This window comes from Euprymna scolopes, chromosome 1, assembly GCF_053919585.1.
Source record: "Euprymna scolopes isolate OS-2025 chromosome 1, ASM5391958v1, whole genome shotgun sequence".
In the NCBI taxonomy this organism is placed as follows: domain Eukaryota; kingdom Metazoa; phylum Mollusca; class Cephalopoda; order Sepiida; family Sepiolidae; genus Euprymna; species Euprymna scolopes.
Window position 1 is genome coordinate 94,272,005 of NC_136482.1, and position 20,461 is coordinate 94,292,465.

The window sequence follows — 20,461 nt, forward strand, 5'->3', positions numbered from 1 at the left end:
AAATACTTTAAAACACGCTAAAAATATCATCTAAGTAGGTAAAAAATTAACTATTATTAGTTATAGCAACATTGTGTTCTTATCACTTGAGAGGGAGTGTGTCATGGTTTGTCCATGTCATGGAGACGTCTCTGGAATGGCTGTTACACCCTGGACACAGCAACCAGCTCTCCAGATGTGAGACATAATAAAACGATAGGCACATCCCATTTAGATCAAGGGTTTTTTTTATGATGTCGACTACATCTGCTGGTGGATTTTCTCTTTGAATTCTTTGTTGACGTCATTACTGGTAGAACCACTGTGCTGGAATTGAATGCTTGTATAAAATAACAAGGACATTGTCTTATAAAAACAGAATTTTTTTTATTTTAACAGTTAAAGGAGCATCGAGAGTTGTCTGGCATCCAAAATCCAATTTTCTGCATTCGCCATGGACGTTGTCCAACTTCCCACTATTTGAGATTCACCTGCGATAATATCTCGGCTTCAACTGATTGTGTCCATTGCTGACTGCGATTGAATCCCAGCTTTTTGTGAACTGACTTGTGTGGCATGCAGGCTTCTACTGGTTTAAAATTCTTCCATCCTCGAACTGAGAAGGAAAAAGTGCTAAACAGAGAAAGGAAGAAAGAGATGGGAAGATAGATAAATTCATACATACATATTATAAACAAAAAAATATAAATGCTTTTTTGTTTATCAAATCCTGGTGTTGGCCAAGCAGTTTTAACGTTTAGCACCTGTGTACCTGATTGCACAAAGTTCATTCTATATAGACTCCTAAACAACCATGCCGATTTTTTAAAAGTTTCACATAAATGTATTTTATGGGCCCAGGAGTGTTCTTAGATAGTTTTTTTTATTGGAATGTCTTCAGTAAGTATTGATAATCGATAATCAAAAAAATCCAATGAAAGAAGGAACGGGTTATTTTAACTAAAATTAACACCTTATACAGCCTAACATCTTAAGTGCATTTGAGAAGTTTTATTATCACACAAGCTGAAAGGCTCGGCATATAAAATCAACAGTAGGTTCTTTAATATGACAACAATGTGTCATATCAAACACAAGGTTTCTCAAGTACAAGTAATCTATCAGTCCAGTGGACATCCCTGTGTGAAGATGTACTTTGTAAAGTTAATCAACCCAGGAATAACTGAAGCTGAGGTGCAGACGGTGATTGAGGATTGCAAAGAATGCCAATCCATAGATTCAGCCCCAGTGCATTGGAAGCCAGGTAGGCTTGATGTCATAGAAAACTAGAGCAGGGTTGCTATGGATATAACACATTTCGGCACCTAACTGTACCTGACGTTGATAGAGTGTGACCCTAGCCATTTTGCTCTCCGGAAGCTGTTGCACCGACAAAACTCTATTAGCATTATGAAGTAGTTGGAAATTATGTTTTGTGAAAGGGGGCCATCAATGAAGTTGCTTACTAATAATGGCACAGCGTTTTGCAAAGAAAGATTTATTGTGTTTTTATGTGGAGTGTGCACATACGATTTTGGTGCACCCACATACCATCGGGAAACAGAATAATTGAGAGGGATCATCGCACAATAAAGCGCATTGTGACAAGAACACAGGCAACAGAGTTGTTCGAGATCATGTTGTGTCGTATCGACAGAGTTGTTTGGGATTGTGTCGATGGGATCGTGTCAATGGAATTGTTCGGGACAGTGCTGGGTTGTATCAATGGAATTGTTCGCATCATCTAGGGTCATGTCAACAGAGTTGTTCAGGATCATGTCAACGGAATTATTTGGGACTGTACCGGGTTGTGTCAAGTGTTTAGTACCATGTAAGGTCGCATCGACAATATTGTTCGTGTTAAGTTGTGTAGACAGAAGTGTTCAGTTTTCGTTTGTTGTTTAGTTGGCTTGACGGTTGTCGTAATCGTACTGCCGTGTATGATAACAATATATATATATATATATATATATATATATATATATATATATATATATATATATATATATATATATATATTGGGGGAGGAGGAGGAGTCCGGTTCTCTTCCCTCTTGAAGTTACGGTTAACGATATGGAACCTTATTTTATTTTTTTTAAGGGTAAATCAAAATTATTTTACCGTTTTTTTTTTTTATCAAAACTTCCCCCACCCCCAAGGGTAAAGTAATGTTTTTCAGTGCTTATCCAGAATTCTCCTTATTTAAAAATAAATAAAAATAAAAACAAAGGAAAATCTGTATTGTGTATGATACCCGTAACAGAAAGAAAATATGGTATAGTAAAAATCACCCAGATTGATCAAGTAGTTTTATTTGTATAAAGAAAATCATTTTAAGTGGATCTGAGTTTTTCGCGTATCCCCATCCACATTTTAAATCGCACATTTGAACTCTTTGGAGTTAGTTCCCCTGTTTTCAAGATGATGTCGAGATATCGTCGCTGTTCGTTTAGCCACAAAATATGATTTTTCTGTTTTTAAAAATAAAGCTACGATCAATTTACGTAATCCTTGGTGTACAATTTTTTTTTTCCGTCATAAGCACATACACTATACATATTTTTCTTCATCTTTATTTTTAAATATAGGGTGAATTCTGGACAAGCACCTGTTTTTCTTTGCTTTTGTATGTATCGCTTAAAAAAGTTCCTTGTCCTTCACTAGAAAATTCTTTCATTTTGATTTGCCGATAAAAATGACATAATTCAAATGCTAATAATAACTACTGACTATTTGTTTTAGCGGCAGTGGGAGTGCAACAATCAATGTTCGCCAATAAAAATGTCCCTTGATTCCGACCAACTGCCTAAGTTATTAGAACTCTCCAGTCAGTGGGCGCTGCTGACGGTTGTCATGCCACTTCATTGTTTATCTTATTATTAACAATAACAACTTCTCACGGCTCTAATTGCAAATAAGTCTGATCGCTGATTTCTGTCACCAGTTTCTTGTTAGACCACTTATCCAGCTCAACCTGTCGTTCATTTTACAACATTTAGAAAACCAGAATAATACAAACTGGTTCGTTTCACGTTTCGATCAAGTCCAACATGAAAACATGACAGATGTAATTGGTTTTTTTTCTACTCACGACCCGAACTGCGAGTGCGTTATAATCCAATTAAAAACGCTAATCACGCGTAAAAGATTTGGATTGTTTAATTTATAAGTAATTGAATTCGTCGGAATATTATTTTGATATATGTATATTTTTTAAACATAGATCTTTATTCTAAAAAAAAAAAAAAAAAAAAAAAGGAATTAAACATGTGAGAAAAAAAATACCAATTGTCCCTATTTACAATGCCTCCCCACGGGACAGAGTTAGACACCAGGGTCGTTTTTTAACGTGGGAGAAAAGAAACAAAAATAAAAATTGTCTCAGTCGTGAAGAATTCCTCCTCCACTGACAGAGAACAAGAAAAAATACCAATTGTCGGATCTGTCACTTATCAACCTCGTCCCATGTGCCACCATCTGTCAAATGCCGGGTAGAAGGAAAAATTGTCGACTGACTTTTTAGTTTCTCATGAGGGCTTAATTTGGTGTATTTCTTATTATTTAGGTAATCAGAAAAAAAAATCTATTATTTTTAGATTTGGATAATACATAAAAAAAAAAAAAAAAAAAAAAGCACATGGTCCGTTTTGAATTATTGTTGTCAAATTTGTTAATGCCAAAATTTATTTGTTCTGTTTAACAAGAAATACCAGAAAAATACCTGGATTATATTTATTCGTTATTTTTCCTCTGTTTAATACTATTTTTACTCTATTTTAACCGTCGTTGTCTTGATGCAGACATATTGCCGAAGGAAAACAATCAAAATAGAATCATCTTTACAATTTTTTTAAATTAGGATTTTAAAAAAAATGTTTTAGTTTTATCAAATTTTTATTTAAAAAATTTTTTTTTTTTTTTATAAATATTCGATTAATAGTAAACCGAAATTAAAAATAATAATTAAAAGTTACGTATAGGTGAGAAACACAAGCATGATTTTTCTATTAATCTAGGTTTAAAATTTTGCTAAACCTTTTTTCACTTTTTTTAGTATACCGTGTAATGCTAACAAAATATTTTGTTTGACCATGTGCTAAGTGATTATATCTCAAGTTTAGAATTTACATTTAATAATCAAAATCGAAATTTATTTTTCTGTGAAAGTTTTTCTTTTAATTTACAATTTTTTAATTTATTGATTACTTTATTAATTAATTTTTATAATTTTAAAAATTATTTTATTATATATTTTGCTTTTTGATTAAATAAAAATTACTAGTTTAAATTAAATTACTAATCTAGAATGTTTCTTAATAAAAAAATAAATAAATAATGATGATATAATCAATAATTTTGGAGCCAAAAATATTTCTTTTTAAAATTTAACAGTAAATAATGAAATCTGGGGGGTAAAAATTTATGTAAAAATTATAATCCCCCCTTCCCACTCACACACTTCCAATCTAACATTTAGAGTTATTATTACATGAGTTTAATTTATTTGAAAAAAAAAATAGCACTAAAGAAAATCATTTTCTTTTAAATTTTCTCTGATTTAAAAAAAAAAAAATGGATTACTTGGCTTCATTCATAGCAGTTGCACTCTTTGCCCTATATGTACACACCCTGTATCCGGAGATCTCTGGAGGTGACACTGGCGAACTGTTATCTGCCGCCTGTGAACTAGGAGTTGCACATCCACCTGGTTATCCACTTTTCACGATCCTTTCGGCACTCGCTATGAAAGTTTCCAACTATGGGTCTCGTGCGTGGAGAGCAAATTTATTAAATGCCTTTTTCTCTGCAATGGCGGGTGGAATCTTATCTCACGTCGTCCATAAACAGACCGCTCAGATATCCTCCGCTATTCTCATGACAGCCCTCTTCTCTGTTAACAGGCTGACTTGGACCTGGTCAGTTGCTGCTGAGGTGTTTAGTTTAAACAATCTATTCTTGGCGATACTTTTTTATCTGAGTTTTAATCTCGACACAGCCTCACGTGAAAATAAACTGAAGTTGGCATACAAAGGAGCTTTCGTTTGCGCCCTTGCCCTATGCAATCAACACACTTGCGTGGTTTATCTGCTGTTTCTGATCCCCTGGGCCTTGGTCAGACTGTTCCAGCACAATCTCCTGAACATCCGGAGCCTCTTTACACTTGCCTGCTGCTTCATGGTGGGTTTACTTCCATACTTGTACCTGCCAGCCAGCTCTTATAAGAATGCATCTCGGTGGACCTGGGGAGACCAAAGAACTTTACGTGGTTTTTTCACGCACCTAACCAGGGCCGAGTATGGCACGTTTGATCTCGGAAAAGATGAGCATGGTCTTGGTCTTTTGAATGGTTTGAAAGTCTATCTGATTCACGTATGTGTCACCTTGACACCGATGGCACCTGTTTTACTTTTGTTGTCTACGTGGAGCGCTATTTCACGAATGGCAAATGGACTGAGCTGCACGCTTGTACACATGGTAATGGTTCTCTCTTATAGCGTGTTCTTTGCCTGGAGAGCTAATCTCAATGTTTCCAATCCACTCATGCTTGGAGTTGTGGAACGCTTCTGGATGCAAAGTGACATGGTCATTGCATTCCTGTCTGCTGTTACTTATGGTGATATAACAGCATCAATTAAATTCAGCTTCTTCAGGCAAATGTTTCATTTCTTTTCCGTTGTGGCTCTGGTATTCCAAGCTCACCGAAATTATAACCGTTGTAATAAAAGCAATAACACGGTTGTCTATGATTTTGGCCTCTCGGTCATGGACAGCTTTCCTCCAAACTCCACAGTTTTAACGCGTGGTGATTTATCGTCAACAACTTTTCACTATCTGCACCTTTGCAATAATGTCCGACCTGATCTAAAACTCTTCGATCAAGAGCTGTTGACGTATGAATGGTCAGTTCCAATGCTGCGGCACCATCATCCAGGAATTGCCTTTCCAGGTGACTTTTTACACTTGAAAAATAAAGTTTATTCTGACGGTAGAACCTCTTTTAATTTCTTAAAATTCCTCGATGCCAACTATGAAAAAGGGCCTCTTTTTGCTTGTATAGGCGTGCAAGTGCATGAGCCCTCGTGGCAGGCTAAGTATGAGATATGGCCTTATGGTGTGTGTTCTCGGTTCATAAAAAAGGCAAGTCCTTTCGGGCTTAAAAAGTGGGTGAAGAAAACGGGACATGTTGCTTTCAACTGGACACACTCACACATTGGCCACCCAGAGACATCGTGGGAAAAAGTTGCAAGTGACGAAATGTGGAATGCAAAAATCAACCTACCGTTGTATTTATATGAAAGCGCAGAGCAGTCATCGCATGAGAAGGAGAAGAAACGACTCTTACTACATGCTTACACGCTGTACATGGATGCCGTTACAAAACACAAGGACTTCCCAATGTATTGGCACAAAAACTATGCCCTCGTTTGTACCAAACTGCTGAATATGGAACATGATTTGGACAATGAACTGCTTCTCCGCAAGAGTATCTTCCATCTACAGACTTATGCTAACAGTGACCCCGACGATGATCAGCTGAGTAGTATTCTCGAAGCTATAAAATCATTAAAACAATATGGTCGACAGTTAGGAATAAGATTAAATAAAAGTAAGAAAGGTTGAAAGAGTGCAACAAACATAATAATGTTTCTTCAACATTTGATGTACATGTTAATTTTGTATTCTTTGAATTCTGTGAACCCATAACATAAATTCACATGTTCCTACATATATTTGATATATATTATTATTATGAAAGTATTTTGTGCATAGAGTGTATATATATATATAAATACTGGTTAGTTTTTGTTGTTCATGGGTGTTAATTTTGTGAAACCTTACTGTGCTTATGTAGTAGTGCTCAATAACAATTAGAGCTATATATTTAATATAGCTTCTTATTTGTACAAACATTTTGGCTCCATATGTGCAGACATTTTTCAGTTACAACCTTATTTTGACTTAGCCTCTTCAGGGCAGATCGTTAGTGATGATCTGGCCTGAAGAGACTTAAAACATGTCTGCATATATGTAGCCAAAATGTTTGCCTGAATAAAAAAAATATATACTAAACACAAATACATACACATATAAACAAAAAAAAAGACATGAAAACTCTGATTGAAAAAAGATCCACCAAAACTTGAGAGAATTATTCAATCTTTATGAAATTTTCAGTATTTATTAATGAATGAATGTTAATTTTTTTTTTTTAATGAGGATTTTTCCTTTCCTTGCCTGTCCCTTTATGTTTCTTTATGATTTTATGAAATGTTTTTGTTCGAACAAATTTATTTAACAACACTTCTTGCAGAAATCCCTGGTCCGATTTTGAATTTTTGTTAGCTTTAAAATATTTCATTTAAAAACAATCAAAAGTAATGAAAAGAATTGAGACAAAAAAAAAGAAAAATGGTTGCCAATGATATTTTCAAATTATTTAAAACTCTAACATGAATGCACATACTTATAATAATCTCTCTCCCTCCCTCTCTCTTTGTATATATGCATATATTGGTCATATGAAAAAAAGATATATATATATATATAATGTTCATATAGAAATATGTACGTATATGAAAAAAAAATGTGTGTGTGGGTATATATATATATATATATATATATATATATATATATATAGTCATCCACATACAGTACTGTTTTGTTGTATCACAACTCATCAGTTCGGCAAGACATACACCTTTTCCCTGCCATGGATCGAACCTACAACCACCATGTTGACAGTCGGCAGCTCTAACCATCAGACCAAGAATCAGTACCCGTAAATATTTCTCCTCAAATGCCTATTAAATTTGCATTTGCCCATCACACAGTGTTCAAACTGTCAGTTTATTTACAAACAAACCGTGGGCTTCGCTTAATCACTTAAATACGCATTGAGTGAAAATATATTTACAAAGTGCTCAACCCAAAGAGGGGGGGCTTATTAGGCATCCACATGCAGTACTGTTTCGTTGTATTACAACTCATCAGTGCAGCTAGACATATATATATATATATATATATATATATATTCATATGAAGTATAACGTGTGTGTGTGTGGTTATTTGGCTATATATTAAACGGTTTATGTTTTTATAGAATTCTCAATATTCCAATTTAATGAATAGAGCATAGTAGTATCTTAACAATTTTTGAGATTTCTTGTTGGCATCAAATGGTCCTCATTGTTTCTGTATTAAACAGTTTATTGACATTGATGATCAATTATTATGTCACTGGATAACTTGTTCCATTAAAATGATAGAAATGATACATTTTTTTTAATTAATCAATCAGGCAGTGGAAAACATTTGCAATAAAATCTATTTGCATTCAAGGCAATGAATTATTTACATCATAACCATTAAAATCAGCTTCATCACAATAACCATTAAAATCAGCTTCATCACAATAACCATTAAAATCAGCTTCATCACAATGGTCGTTGATTGCTACTTTACATCAAGGATATAAAGTGTATTTCTTCAATAAAATTTAAGAATTTCTTCATATTTCCACTGGCCTTGTGGGGAAGCAAGTAAATAGGAACAAATTAAAAAAAATAACCTTCAAAATAGCCTTATGGAAAACATAAAAGCGTGTAAATTGTAGGTGCTCTTATCATTTTTATTTTTGATATTTCGTCCTTCCTTTATTTTATTCTTTGATAAAAATTGATCATGCAAGATTCTAAAAGGTATCAATCACAAGAAATTGTTGATCTCACATGTATATTTTGTGTTTATATATGTGCCTAGATATATGATTATATATATATGTATTATATATATGTGTGACTAGATATATGATTATATATATAATATGTGTGTGACTAGATATATGATTATATATATATATATATGTATTATATATATATATATATATATATATAATATGTGTGACTAGATATATGATTAGATATATGTATCATATATATATGTGTGACTAGATATATGATTATATTTATATATATATATATATATATATATATATATATATATTAATACATAATATGTGTGTGACTAGATATATAATTAATATATCAAGCATAGTTCATGAAATAAAAGAGAATTTTTTGTCTATTAATTCTGTTTTTGATCCCTTTTAACTTCTGAATAACGGTCTTCACTTCAGGCAGGAACTGGATGATTGTAAGTCCAAGTACTTTCCAATCCTGGGATTCAATTCAGGGATAGATTACTCTAACTGGTTTTGAACAATTTATGTAATTGTTTATATAATAACGTGTGTATACTTATTTCATTGGTTAATTATTTTAATAACTTTACAAACATTTCAGGATGTTATTACTATTGGTAAAGTTTATTTTATTGATAGTAGGTAGTTTTTATTGTTAATGCTTCTAGTATTTAAAGTTTTCATTTATTGTTGGTTTGATTAAGTATAGATGTGTTGTCAACTAAAATCTTCCTAAATTGAGACAAAGGACAGGAATATTGATTAGTCAGATGATTAAATATAGCACTATTTTCAGAACGATACATAGTTAATCTCCTCTACGATGTTCTGGTACTCAAACCTATCTATATGTTTTCACTTTTACTCTCAGAGACACGGTTTCTCAAAGGGCATTTGAATTCATAAACTAAGTTAGTCCTATCAAGCAACTCAATCGAGGGGAAGGAGTTATTAATTATAATCAAGTTAGAGGTTTTAAATTTATTATAGTAAAGGTTCAATTTAATTTTTTTTTTGTTAGGCTCTATCTAAATAAATTGTTTAACCCCAGTTAGATTAATATATCCCTGACAATAAATCCAGAAGGATTGGAAAGTACTTGGACTTACAACAAATATGGTGATTACATCAGCCAGTTCCTACCAGAAGTGAAGACTGTTATTCAGAAGTTGGAAAGGATCAAAAACAGAATTAGTAGACAAAAAAAAACGTCTATTTTATTTAATGAAATATGCTTAAAAGAAAAAATGCTGCCTAAATATACATATTTCAAATTAACATTATTAGCGACCATCTCCCATCCATCAGGTCCCTAGGTGGTAGATAGGGAAACAGCCTTCAGATATGGAGGTTAGTTATGAATACACAATAAGTACTCCTGGACCAAATGGCAGTCTACTCCGAGGGCATGTGTGGTATATGATCTGGTCAGATGTATCCATGAAATGTACACAGATGCCTATTAGTCAAGTGTGAGCTGACTAACTCGGTTAAGTGAGGGACTGTTGACCATTGATGATGACCTACATGGTCATTGGCATTAGGAAGAGTATTTAGCTTTAAAACTTTGCTTCAAAGAGAAGTGTTTCAAATCCTCTTTGTTATATGACAAGAAGGCATCCAACCCCAGCAACTGGGAACGGAAGACGTTAAACCATGCACTAAGTATTAGTAATACATGATGAAAGTGTTAAAACTGCTTTACTCTTGTACTGATATTTAATGATATCTATAGCTAAAAATATACCAAAGTGATATCAAATATAAACCTAAATTTAATAAAAAATATGATGCCTAAAATAAATAGACATTTTTTTTTATATTAGACTAGACAGAGCACAATCAAGCATTTATTTATTTTTTTAATAGAGTAGCATAACATTTTTTGATATTAACTATCGTGGAAAAATTGAACTTCACCATTAAAAAAAAATTACTTTATTGTATTCTTTGGAAATGCAGATGAACATTAGTATCTAATAAAAAAAGAAACCATCGAGATGGTTAAAAAATTGTTTCAAATCATCAGACAAAAGTCTAGCAGCTAGTTAAACTTAAACGGGCCACCTAAAAGCATAAATTTTGTACTTTGATGTCATCCGAGTTGCATAAGCCTCTTTTTCACTGTCCATTCTGTAATTGTATGAATGTGTATGTTTTTTTGTTCTTTTTTATCCTTGTCTACCATTCCATATGAGGTCTTCTGGAAGCAGACAACAATCTCATTATGATCTCAATTTTTCCTGTTTTATATGCCACAAATAAGTGAAGCCTACCGGTGGTCTTTTATCATTTGAATTATTCAAACTACTGTTCTTATCTTTCGTATTATTCTCACAGCATTTTAGCCGATGTAATCTCCAAACCTTCTTCAGGTGTAACTTGTCAAACTGGAGATACCTAACCTAGGCCGGAGGTTATAGCAAAAATGGTAATTAGTAAAAACCTGAAGAGAGTGCTCAATAGTATTGCAGAACAAATATGCGTTTTATTTTTTTTATTACTGTTTTATTTGTTTAGTTACACACGTTTCGGTTGCCAGACCATATCTATGATCCAGCTGCTGGAGCGTAGATATGGTCCGGCAACCAAAACATGTGTAACTAGACAGATAAAATGGTAATAAAAAATAAAACATATATATATATATAGATATATAGATATATAGATATATATATGAAAAGAATACTCAAGATGAGAACAGTAGTCCAAATAATCCAGGTAATACAAATTATTACTCCTCATCTAAAAAATTCAAAAACATGGTCTAAAATATCATATGAAACTTCATAGCATCGCAAATGCCATGCACCATTGAATAACTGCTCAAACTGTGAACATATTTTTAAATCCCTTTCTGGATTGAAGAATAACCTTTGCAGTCATGCTAAAACACAACAGTAGTAAATAATTCCATTTAAATGCACATAAAAATATAATGAAATACAAAAAAAAATATAGTCATGTTTGATAATGAGTGCCAACCACTATTATATATTTATAACCAAAATAATTGGTGCTCCTACTCAACCCACCTGGTGACTCTGAGTGTTGTCCTAATGCAGTCATGTGACAAGGGGAAATGGATTGTAAAAATAGACTGGCTTGACAATTATATAGGTCACCAGAAGAATGTAAATACATTTCCTGGATGATAAGTGCAAGCCATTTTTAAGCCAATAGTAGTGCCAAGTGCTTAATCAGAAGAGCCTATACATTAAAAAGAAACAATTCGGCTCTTGTGACATTGAGCACATTTTGGTAGCTACTTTCCATCGGATTAATTTGCTTGAATCAATCCATTTATTTTAATTGTTTCAACAAATTGATCAGACATTTCTCCATTTTTATACAAAAACTTAATTTTTTTATGTTAAATTTAATTTTTTTTAATTACAAACTTCTTCTTTTGCTTTAATCAATATGGTTATTTTATATTTGGTTTTTACAATAAATTTAGAAAAAATCTTTTAAAAATTTTTTTTTTTTTTCAAGAATGAAAGTATTAAATTCTTCCAAATAAAACAAAACGGTCTCAGTCTGCTGTCTGGTATTCTGAAAGGTCTTACAATGTAAACTCAATAAATATTATTTATATTCAAAAGTATTTTCATGTGATAATCCTACACATAAGAAAAGTTTTCAAAGTAGAATTTTGAGATTCACATTTAGCAAATGTAATTCAAATAATTCTTTTATGTAAAATAAATCAAATAATTACTTTTATGATATATTATCTTGAGTAGAATTTTTAAAAGCTTCAATCAGAATCTTGTAAACATACCATGTTTAGCTACTTCTCTTCTTTGAAGATGTCATTATTCTATGAACCAGAATTAACCTTAACTTTCAAATCAGTGCCTCTGCATGCGTTTTTTGATGGCAGACTGCATATAAAAATATAAATTGATGGTAGACGACATATTAAAATATAAATTGAATACAAACCACATATAAAAATATAAATTGATTGTAGACCACATAAAAGACCATATTAAAATATAAATTGAATATCGACCACATACTAAAATATAAATTTACCACATACTAGAATAGCACTCTTTTATCTTAGTTACTGAGGTATATAAAATGTTGAGATTTGAATTAAAAAAAAAGTAAAATTTTTGTTTTTGTAAACAATAAAAAAATCTGAAGTTATGATACGTAAAGATGCAAAATGCACGCATGAAGAATATACATTTGTCAAAAAGATATATTAAACTGATAATCTGCACATTAAATATTTCTTTTCTGAATAAATTAATTTCCACTGAGAAAGAGATTCACTTTTTGTATTTTGCACAGCATCTTAATCTCATCACCCTGTCTTGTCTCCTTCAGACGTAGCCCTGAGGAAGAGAGGGCTGCATTTAATAAATATGATGCTGAGTGCATGATAATATAGGGCAACTTTTTCTTTAAAATTAAAGAAAAGTGCACATTCATGTGTATTTGTGTGAAGTGTTTTGTCATTCTTTTTTTTTTTTTTTTTTAAGTATTCAATATCTTTTGGCCAGAAATAATTATGTTCAGAAGTGATATTTCTCCAAAATGATTTTTTAAAAACATGATATTATCTGCAGTTTAGAGACTTTAATGTTTATTTTGAAAGTGATACTTGTTTTAGATTGATTATATATATATATATATATATATATATATATATATATATATATATATATATATATATATGTATACACACACATCAGCCTGCCTATATAAAACTAACTTACCTTTATTATTTATCTATTTATTTATTGCAAACTATTATCCACATCTTCTTTTCACAACATTACGGCCAACTATTCCTCTGGCCTTCATCAGGTGGTGAAGAAAGCAGTTTCAATCCTACCCAAAACCAACCAGAGGCTTAGTTGGCCAAAACGTGGTGAGACAACAACAACTATGGAAGGCAGTAATTGCTAAGGATGCAGTTAGGAGATTTAGCATTCCTATCCCGTCGCGGTTAACCACCTGACGAAAGTCAGTGGAATAGTTGACCAAAACGTCGTGAAACAGCAACTAGAAGATGAGGATAATAGTCTGTAATAAATAAATGAATAAATAATACAAATTACTCATCTCAGTAAGATTTCCAATTAATTAAATAACTTGCATTTGTTATGAAAATATATATGGCAATTAAGCTACACAGAAGTTTTGGCATAATAAAATTATCATGAGATGAAATGTGGTAAATTTTGTATAGCTTAATTGCCATATATATTTCTATAACTTATTACTTAGCTCTACTTGCGTATTGAGCACTGTTGAAGTAACATGAACTATTATAAGTATTTACTTCAACAGTGCTTAGTATGTGAGTGGAGTTAAGTAGTAAGTTATGAAAATATATAATTGCCATATAGAGGCAAAATAATAGAGTAGAAAGTGAATCTGCGTAACTCTTGCTTCCTTTATTTTGTCCTTTAGTTCTCACATTCCAGGAGTGATGTTCCTGACAAAGAGGAAAGAATTGCTGTCTTCTGGATCAGATTCTATTCCATCTTACACTTATCGTTCACAAGTTTTTAATCTTGAAGTACTTTTTTTTAACTCCTTACATCAAGTGGCTTTATACCTTGTCTGGAGCGATTTCCATATATATATATATATATTCATAATTGACTATTATAGATATATATAATAAAACAAATTTGATTAAAAGAAAACCAACAGTTTTTGCCTAAAAGACACAGAAACACACACACATATATATATATGTATGTATGTATATATACATATGTACGTGTATATATATGTGTATGTGTATATATATTTGTGTGTGTATGTATATATATATATAACCTGCAGTCTACTGTATACTCTGTCCTGGGGCAGTCATCTGCACCAAAAAAGGTTAGCAGTAATACTAAAACGTGTGGTTGGTTCTACACAAAGCCTTCACCACTACAAACAACTCATCTATGTGGATTTCAAAGCAACGAGTTGTGTCAGAAGCTCATGTCGAAATTGACAGAATAGTCCATCTTTTAACTCTTTTTCAAAGTGTTTTTTAACATGTTTTATTAACTATGTGTTCTTATATATATATATATATATATATATATATATATATATATATATATATATATATATATACTATAAAAATAAGTATTCTAGATTTCATACTTCACACCTAAATAGCATCTAATATAAAAAAAAATTGATGTTTGATTTTGATTAACTTTCCCTATTCATGAAACATTGGTGGATGATATCAGGAACAATAAACTGGCTGTGCTGAAGGAATAAAAGATAAACTGTCAGTTAATTTTTGTCTGTAGATACTGTTTACGAAGGGCGAGTCCCTATATATTTGTCTCCCCACACGGGTAGAATTAAACACAAGGTTACTTCTTAATGTGGGAAAAATCCAACTCTCCAAAACAAGCATTCTGGATTGGGACAAAAACAGAAATTGTCTCAGTCTAGAAGCATTTCTCTTTCACTGACTGAAGACAAGGATGAAATGTAGCACCAGAACTAATACTACACCTTGCTCCTACGAAGGGCGAGTCACATGACCTAAATGAGCATATAAACATAAAAGTTTGAAGATATTACCTATTTCTTTGCATGAGTAACAGTGAAAGATGGAAATGTATTAATATTACTAGTTAATATTAATATATTAGAAGATTTGTTGCTGATAGAAGAATTGGGTTCCATCTTGAATTTACATTTGCTGCTAAAAGGAAAGTTTTTTTTCCTTGCAACAAAATATTCTGAGTAGGTTAAGTTATATTTGCAAAGAAAAAGATGACAATAAAAATTTATTTTCCCCAATAACATGCACCAATTTTCTACAAAAAAAGAAAGCAAGGCAGAATCAAATATCTATGATTTGTTTTTAATATTTGATGCTATTCTATGTTTAAAATATAAATCTGAAACATGTGATTTAATAGGATGTATATTATATATCAGTGTAATCATTATATAATATTTTAAATTATTCAGACTAATGTTTTCACCTTGAGTATTATTTGCACAACATACGACCGATATAATCTCCGATTTTCAGGTGTATTTTATTGAATTTGAGAATCTTTCTATCGTACAAAGAAATCTGCAAGGAATTTAAAACAGGAAACTTTATTTAATCCATGAGGGTGAGATGTTCTCATTCTGTCAGCCATGAGTGGGTTAAAGTCTTAAGTAATTCGCAGTTGTATTGTTAGTATTACCTCCACTGAATATTGAACCTTAAACCACCAGAAGAGTATCACTTACAACTGAAGTCTACCTAGTACTTGTTTTCTATTATACCACAATATATGATATATTTTGTAATAATTACATGAAACAAAATATCTGTAAAAGTCAGAATCGTGTTTAGAATGTTTAGTTGTTGGTATATGTATGTCCCAAAGATGTAGCAAGTTGCTTTCCAAATTATTGCTAATTTTTGTTGACTAATATTAATTGCATCCATTTTGTATATGACACTTTATCTAAAAGTAGGAAAAACTATAAAAAGTGAATAATATGAAGAGCTTGCACAGATTTTTAATGAAACTGAAATCGTTTACTTAAGAATATCTATCAGATAATTCAAATTTAACATAAGCAGCATCCAACTTTTACGAAACATTTACTGGGGGGGTTGCTTTTTCTTAATATGTGAACTCATTGGAATTTCCTCTTTGCTCTCTGTTTCTCCAACACATGCCAACATGCTGAAATTTAAATGTAATGTGAACAAATATTTTGCTGCCCAATTCCCTACCCAGATTGCCCCCTCCTTCACTTATAAGCCTAATTTCCATCATAGTAACACCTTATGCACAAGTGGCAATATGCTATGTTTGAGATGAATAAAAGTAAAATAAAAGAAAAAACATTTCCTCGGACCACTTGCCATTGGAATTCCCTCTCTGTTCCTTGTTTCTTCGACTGTACTAACATGCAAAAATGTAAATGTAATGTGTAACAATGTTTTGCTACTCAATTCCCCACCTAGATTTCCCCTACCCTTCCCTATAAACCTGACCCCTATCATAGTAGTCCCTTATGCTAGAGTATAAAAATGCCATGTTTGCGGTGATAAAAGTAAAAAGGAAATTATGTAAACTATTTTTTGTGTGGTTACTCCAATGGTTATATAACAGTTATATAATAGACAATAGTAATATACTATATAATCATTATATAATATCTAATTTTTATGCAATAGTTATATAGTGTATAACAATTGTCTAATAGCTATATAACATATAATAGGTATATAATATGTAATAGTTATATAATAGTTATATGATATACAATAGTTATATAATATTTATATGATATACAGTAGTTATATAGTACACAATAAGTATATATTATATAATAGTTATATTTTAGACAGTTGTTACATAATAATTATATCAATATACTAGTTATATAATATATAATAGTTACGAAATATAATGGTTATATAATAGTTATATAATATATAATAGTTATATAATGCATTTCTATAACAAACATATAGTCACGTGCCTTTTCTTTTTTCATTATTACATGACGCTGTTATGAATGCTGCCATTAATCACCCCTAAAATTGTCGTCTCTCAAAAATAATATGATACATTTTCCATGACCACGTTATTGTATGGAAGCACAGAAATTTATTTTGATAGTTTATAAAAATGTACATCCATGTCTAATTCATTCATACAAATACTGCTGAATGATAATTTATCGTATTTCGAGTTTTCAGACTATCCTTTTCATCTTGGCTGTTATTCTCACAACGTTTCAACTGATGTAATCTCCAACCATCGAATAAAGTGTTAAATAATAATCAGTTCTAAATGATAGTCATCTGTTGGTTGCAAGTTTAATCCTCAGTACAGGTGATACTAAGAATATAATTAAGAATCACTTAATTCTACTGGAGCATGGCTGACGGCATGAGAACAATCTACCTCTGTAGATTAAATAAACGGTTCAATTCAAATTCCATACAGATTCCTAAGGTCAAGATAAAGATTCTGGAGTTCAAGAAAACTTGAAAGAGGTCGGCTGTTACATCGTCTGAAACATGTGAATAACTTCCACCAAGATGAAAACAATAGTCTGAATAATACAAATAATATAACTACTGCTGTTTTTGTTTTTTGTTTTTTTTTACTATCTAGATTTCTTTTTGAATATCTAAAACAATTTTTTTTTTCAATTTATTCCTAATTTTATTGGTGATAGTTTTGTAGAATGAATACCATCCGTGTTTAACAACAAAAAATCCATTTTTTTAATTAGATTTGTTGAATACTTTGGTTTGACTATTTCACAATGCATTAACTATATATATATATATATATATATATATATGATGCCAAAACATTATTGTAAATGATTCATTATATACAAATTGGTATTTTACCCAAAGCTGGGATATGAAATTGTGAATTCATGCCCTTTCCAAAATTACTAATACAAAATGCTGAAGCAACAAATTCAATAGAATTTTAACTAAGCTTATTTTATAGTCTGGATTAGTAATAGTATCTATTACACAAATCATAAGAACCATATTTTTCCCCTTCACTTTAATCTTTTACCTGGCAATGATCCTATATGGGAATGTATTATAAGAGACTTAAGAAACGTTTCAATCTATACAAGTTAATAGTCAATATCCTATTTTTTTAAAGATCTCAAATTCAGAAATAATTTTGTAAACAAAAAATTATAGGCCAAGCTCAAATTTGGGCCATTTGGGCATTTTTATGTCATGTGATATACTCATGCTCTTATTAGTTATGTATTTTATTTTAAAATAATTTTCTAAGTATTGAATTCACATTTGTTTAAATCAGTTATTTTCCACTTTGAAATTTAAATTACGTCATTAATTTTCCATTAAATGCATTTTTGTGGCATTTGACTATTTTCAGAATAAAGTATCTTATTTTATGCAACATAATGTGCAAATAAAAATACAAAGAAGTAATTTGTTCATAGCATGACAACACCCCCATATGGGAATATGATTTCAAGAACAACTCATGATGGAAGCATGAAACTTTCAGGATTTCTATCCTAGCAGCCTCAGATTAAAATTTGAAAATATCAACTTCATAATCAAATAGAATTTAATAGGTTAAGTAAACTGATTCATTTTGTTTACTACAAGTATGGCACACTCATAGAAAATAAATAAATAATGCAATTATGTAACTATGTATTTTTGAAAGATATTTTTTCATTGTTTGTGTTGTAGATAAAAAAAAATTCAGTATCTTTATTCTTCTATCGATTTATGCATTTTGATCTTGCCTGAAAAGCATCATGGATAAATAAACTGAAAAAAGTATCATGGATAAATAAACTGAAAAAAAAAAAAAATGAAATTTTTTTTGGTTACTGTAAAGAATTTAGTTCTTTGATATTTTCGAAATTTCCTGTTTTCCTTTGATTTCAAAGCACAAATTAGCCATAATACTTGATTTTTTTCATTTTAAATTTAATTCAAGCAAGGATTTTTCCAGTAGACAGTGTTAGGACTTCAACATTAGTTTCTAAATTCAGAATGTTACAAAGTAAACAAATAGCCACCATTTATATATATATATATATATATATATATATATATATATATATATATATATATACACGTTTTATTTTTTTATTACCATTTTATTCAGTTGCCGGACCATATCTATGATCCAGCAGCCTTGTCAGACCTGGATCGTAGATATGGTCCAGCAACTGAAACATGTGTAACTAAACAGTAATATAAAAATTAAAAAAAAAAATAAAGCGCATATTTGCTCTGCAATAGTATTGAGCACTTTCTTCAGGTTTTACTAATTACCATTTTTGAGATTATATATATATATACACACACACACAAACTAAATAATACCTACACTAAGATAGGTTAAATTAATTCTAAAACAAAACAGTTTGGCACCACTTTTATGTCCTTTTAAAAAGATTAAAATTAAGATATAATGTTACCAAATTTTATGTCAAGAATTTTTATTCTAATTTTGATCAAAATACATCACGATTTTTATTCTAGAAAATAATCTCTTTGCATAAAACTTAATCAAACTAAACATAGCTCACATTATCCACCTTTACACTTAGCAGCTGTGTTCCAAAATTCATAACAATCACTTAATTAGTTTAGGAGTGAATCCTGTACATAGAAATACATAAACATATGTACAGGTCCAGTCAACAGGGGAAGGTCAAGGAAAACATGGGCAGAAGTGACAAAGGTGGACTTTAGATAAAGAGGAATAAAGAGTTGATCAGGGAGTTTAGAAATCAATTTCTTAAAGCCGTCCAACATATGCCAGTATGTAAAATGGGCGTTAAACGGAATCTGATGATTACCTATATCACTTTATAGAGATAATAGATAAAATGGAGATAATATATCACTTTTTAAAGATAAAGATTAAAGTGACTGAGATTTTTTTATTATGTTGTAAGCGTTTCAAATTCAAGTGTTTGAAACTGTTGATTAGAAAGTAATTACTAGCTTGCATTAAAGTTTAAGAACAAGTGTCAAGTATTATGATTCATTTGTGCTGTTAAATTAATGGAAAACCTGATTTATTGTACAAGCTTCTGTTGTATCAAAGAAATTTGAATGTTAAGATTGAATGGTTTTTTTTCTTTGAACACTTTATGTTATTTTCTTTTATTACATTTTGTTAAAAAGATTTAAGATTATAAAATTAGTGTGAATTTTTTTTTAAGTGTTAACACTTAAAAAATCCACAAATTTTTTACGATTTTGGTTCTTTTCTAGAATAGGGACCTCTCCAAAAAATA

General features: G+C 30.9%; 2 protein-coding genes across 3 annotated transcripts in view; one reads left to right on the plus strand and one right to left on the minus strand.

Moving 5' to 3' along the window:
- The window catches only part of LOC145250062 (STAGA complex 65 subunit gamma-like), a 112,117-nt gene that overhangs the window by 73,412 nt on the left and 18,244 nt on the right, over positions 1–20,461 (minus strand). The gene's annotated exons all lie outside the window — the stretch shown is intronic.
- Positions 4,404–6,791, plus strand: LOC145249896 (protein O-mannosyl-transferase TMEM260-like). Its single transcript, XM_080111698.1, has one exon. The coding sequence runs from the start codon at positions 4,552–4,554 to the stop codon at positions 6,598–6,600; it is 2,049 nt and encodes a 682-aa protein (XP_079967824.1). The 5' UTR covers positions 4,404–4,551; the 3' UTR covers positions 6,601–6,791.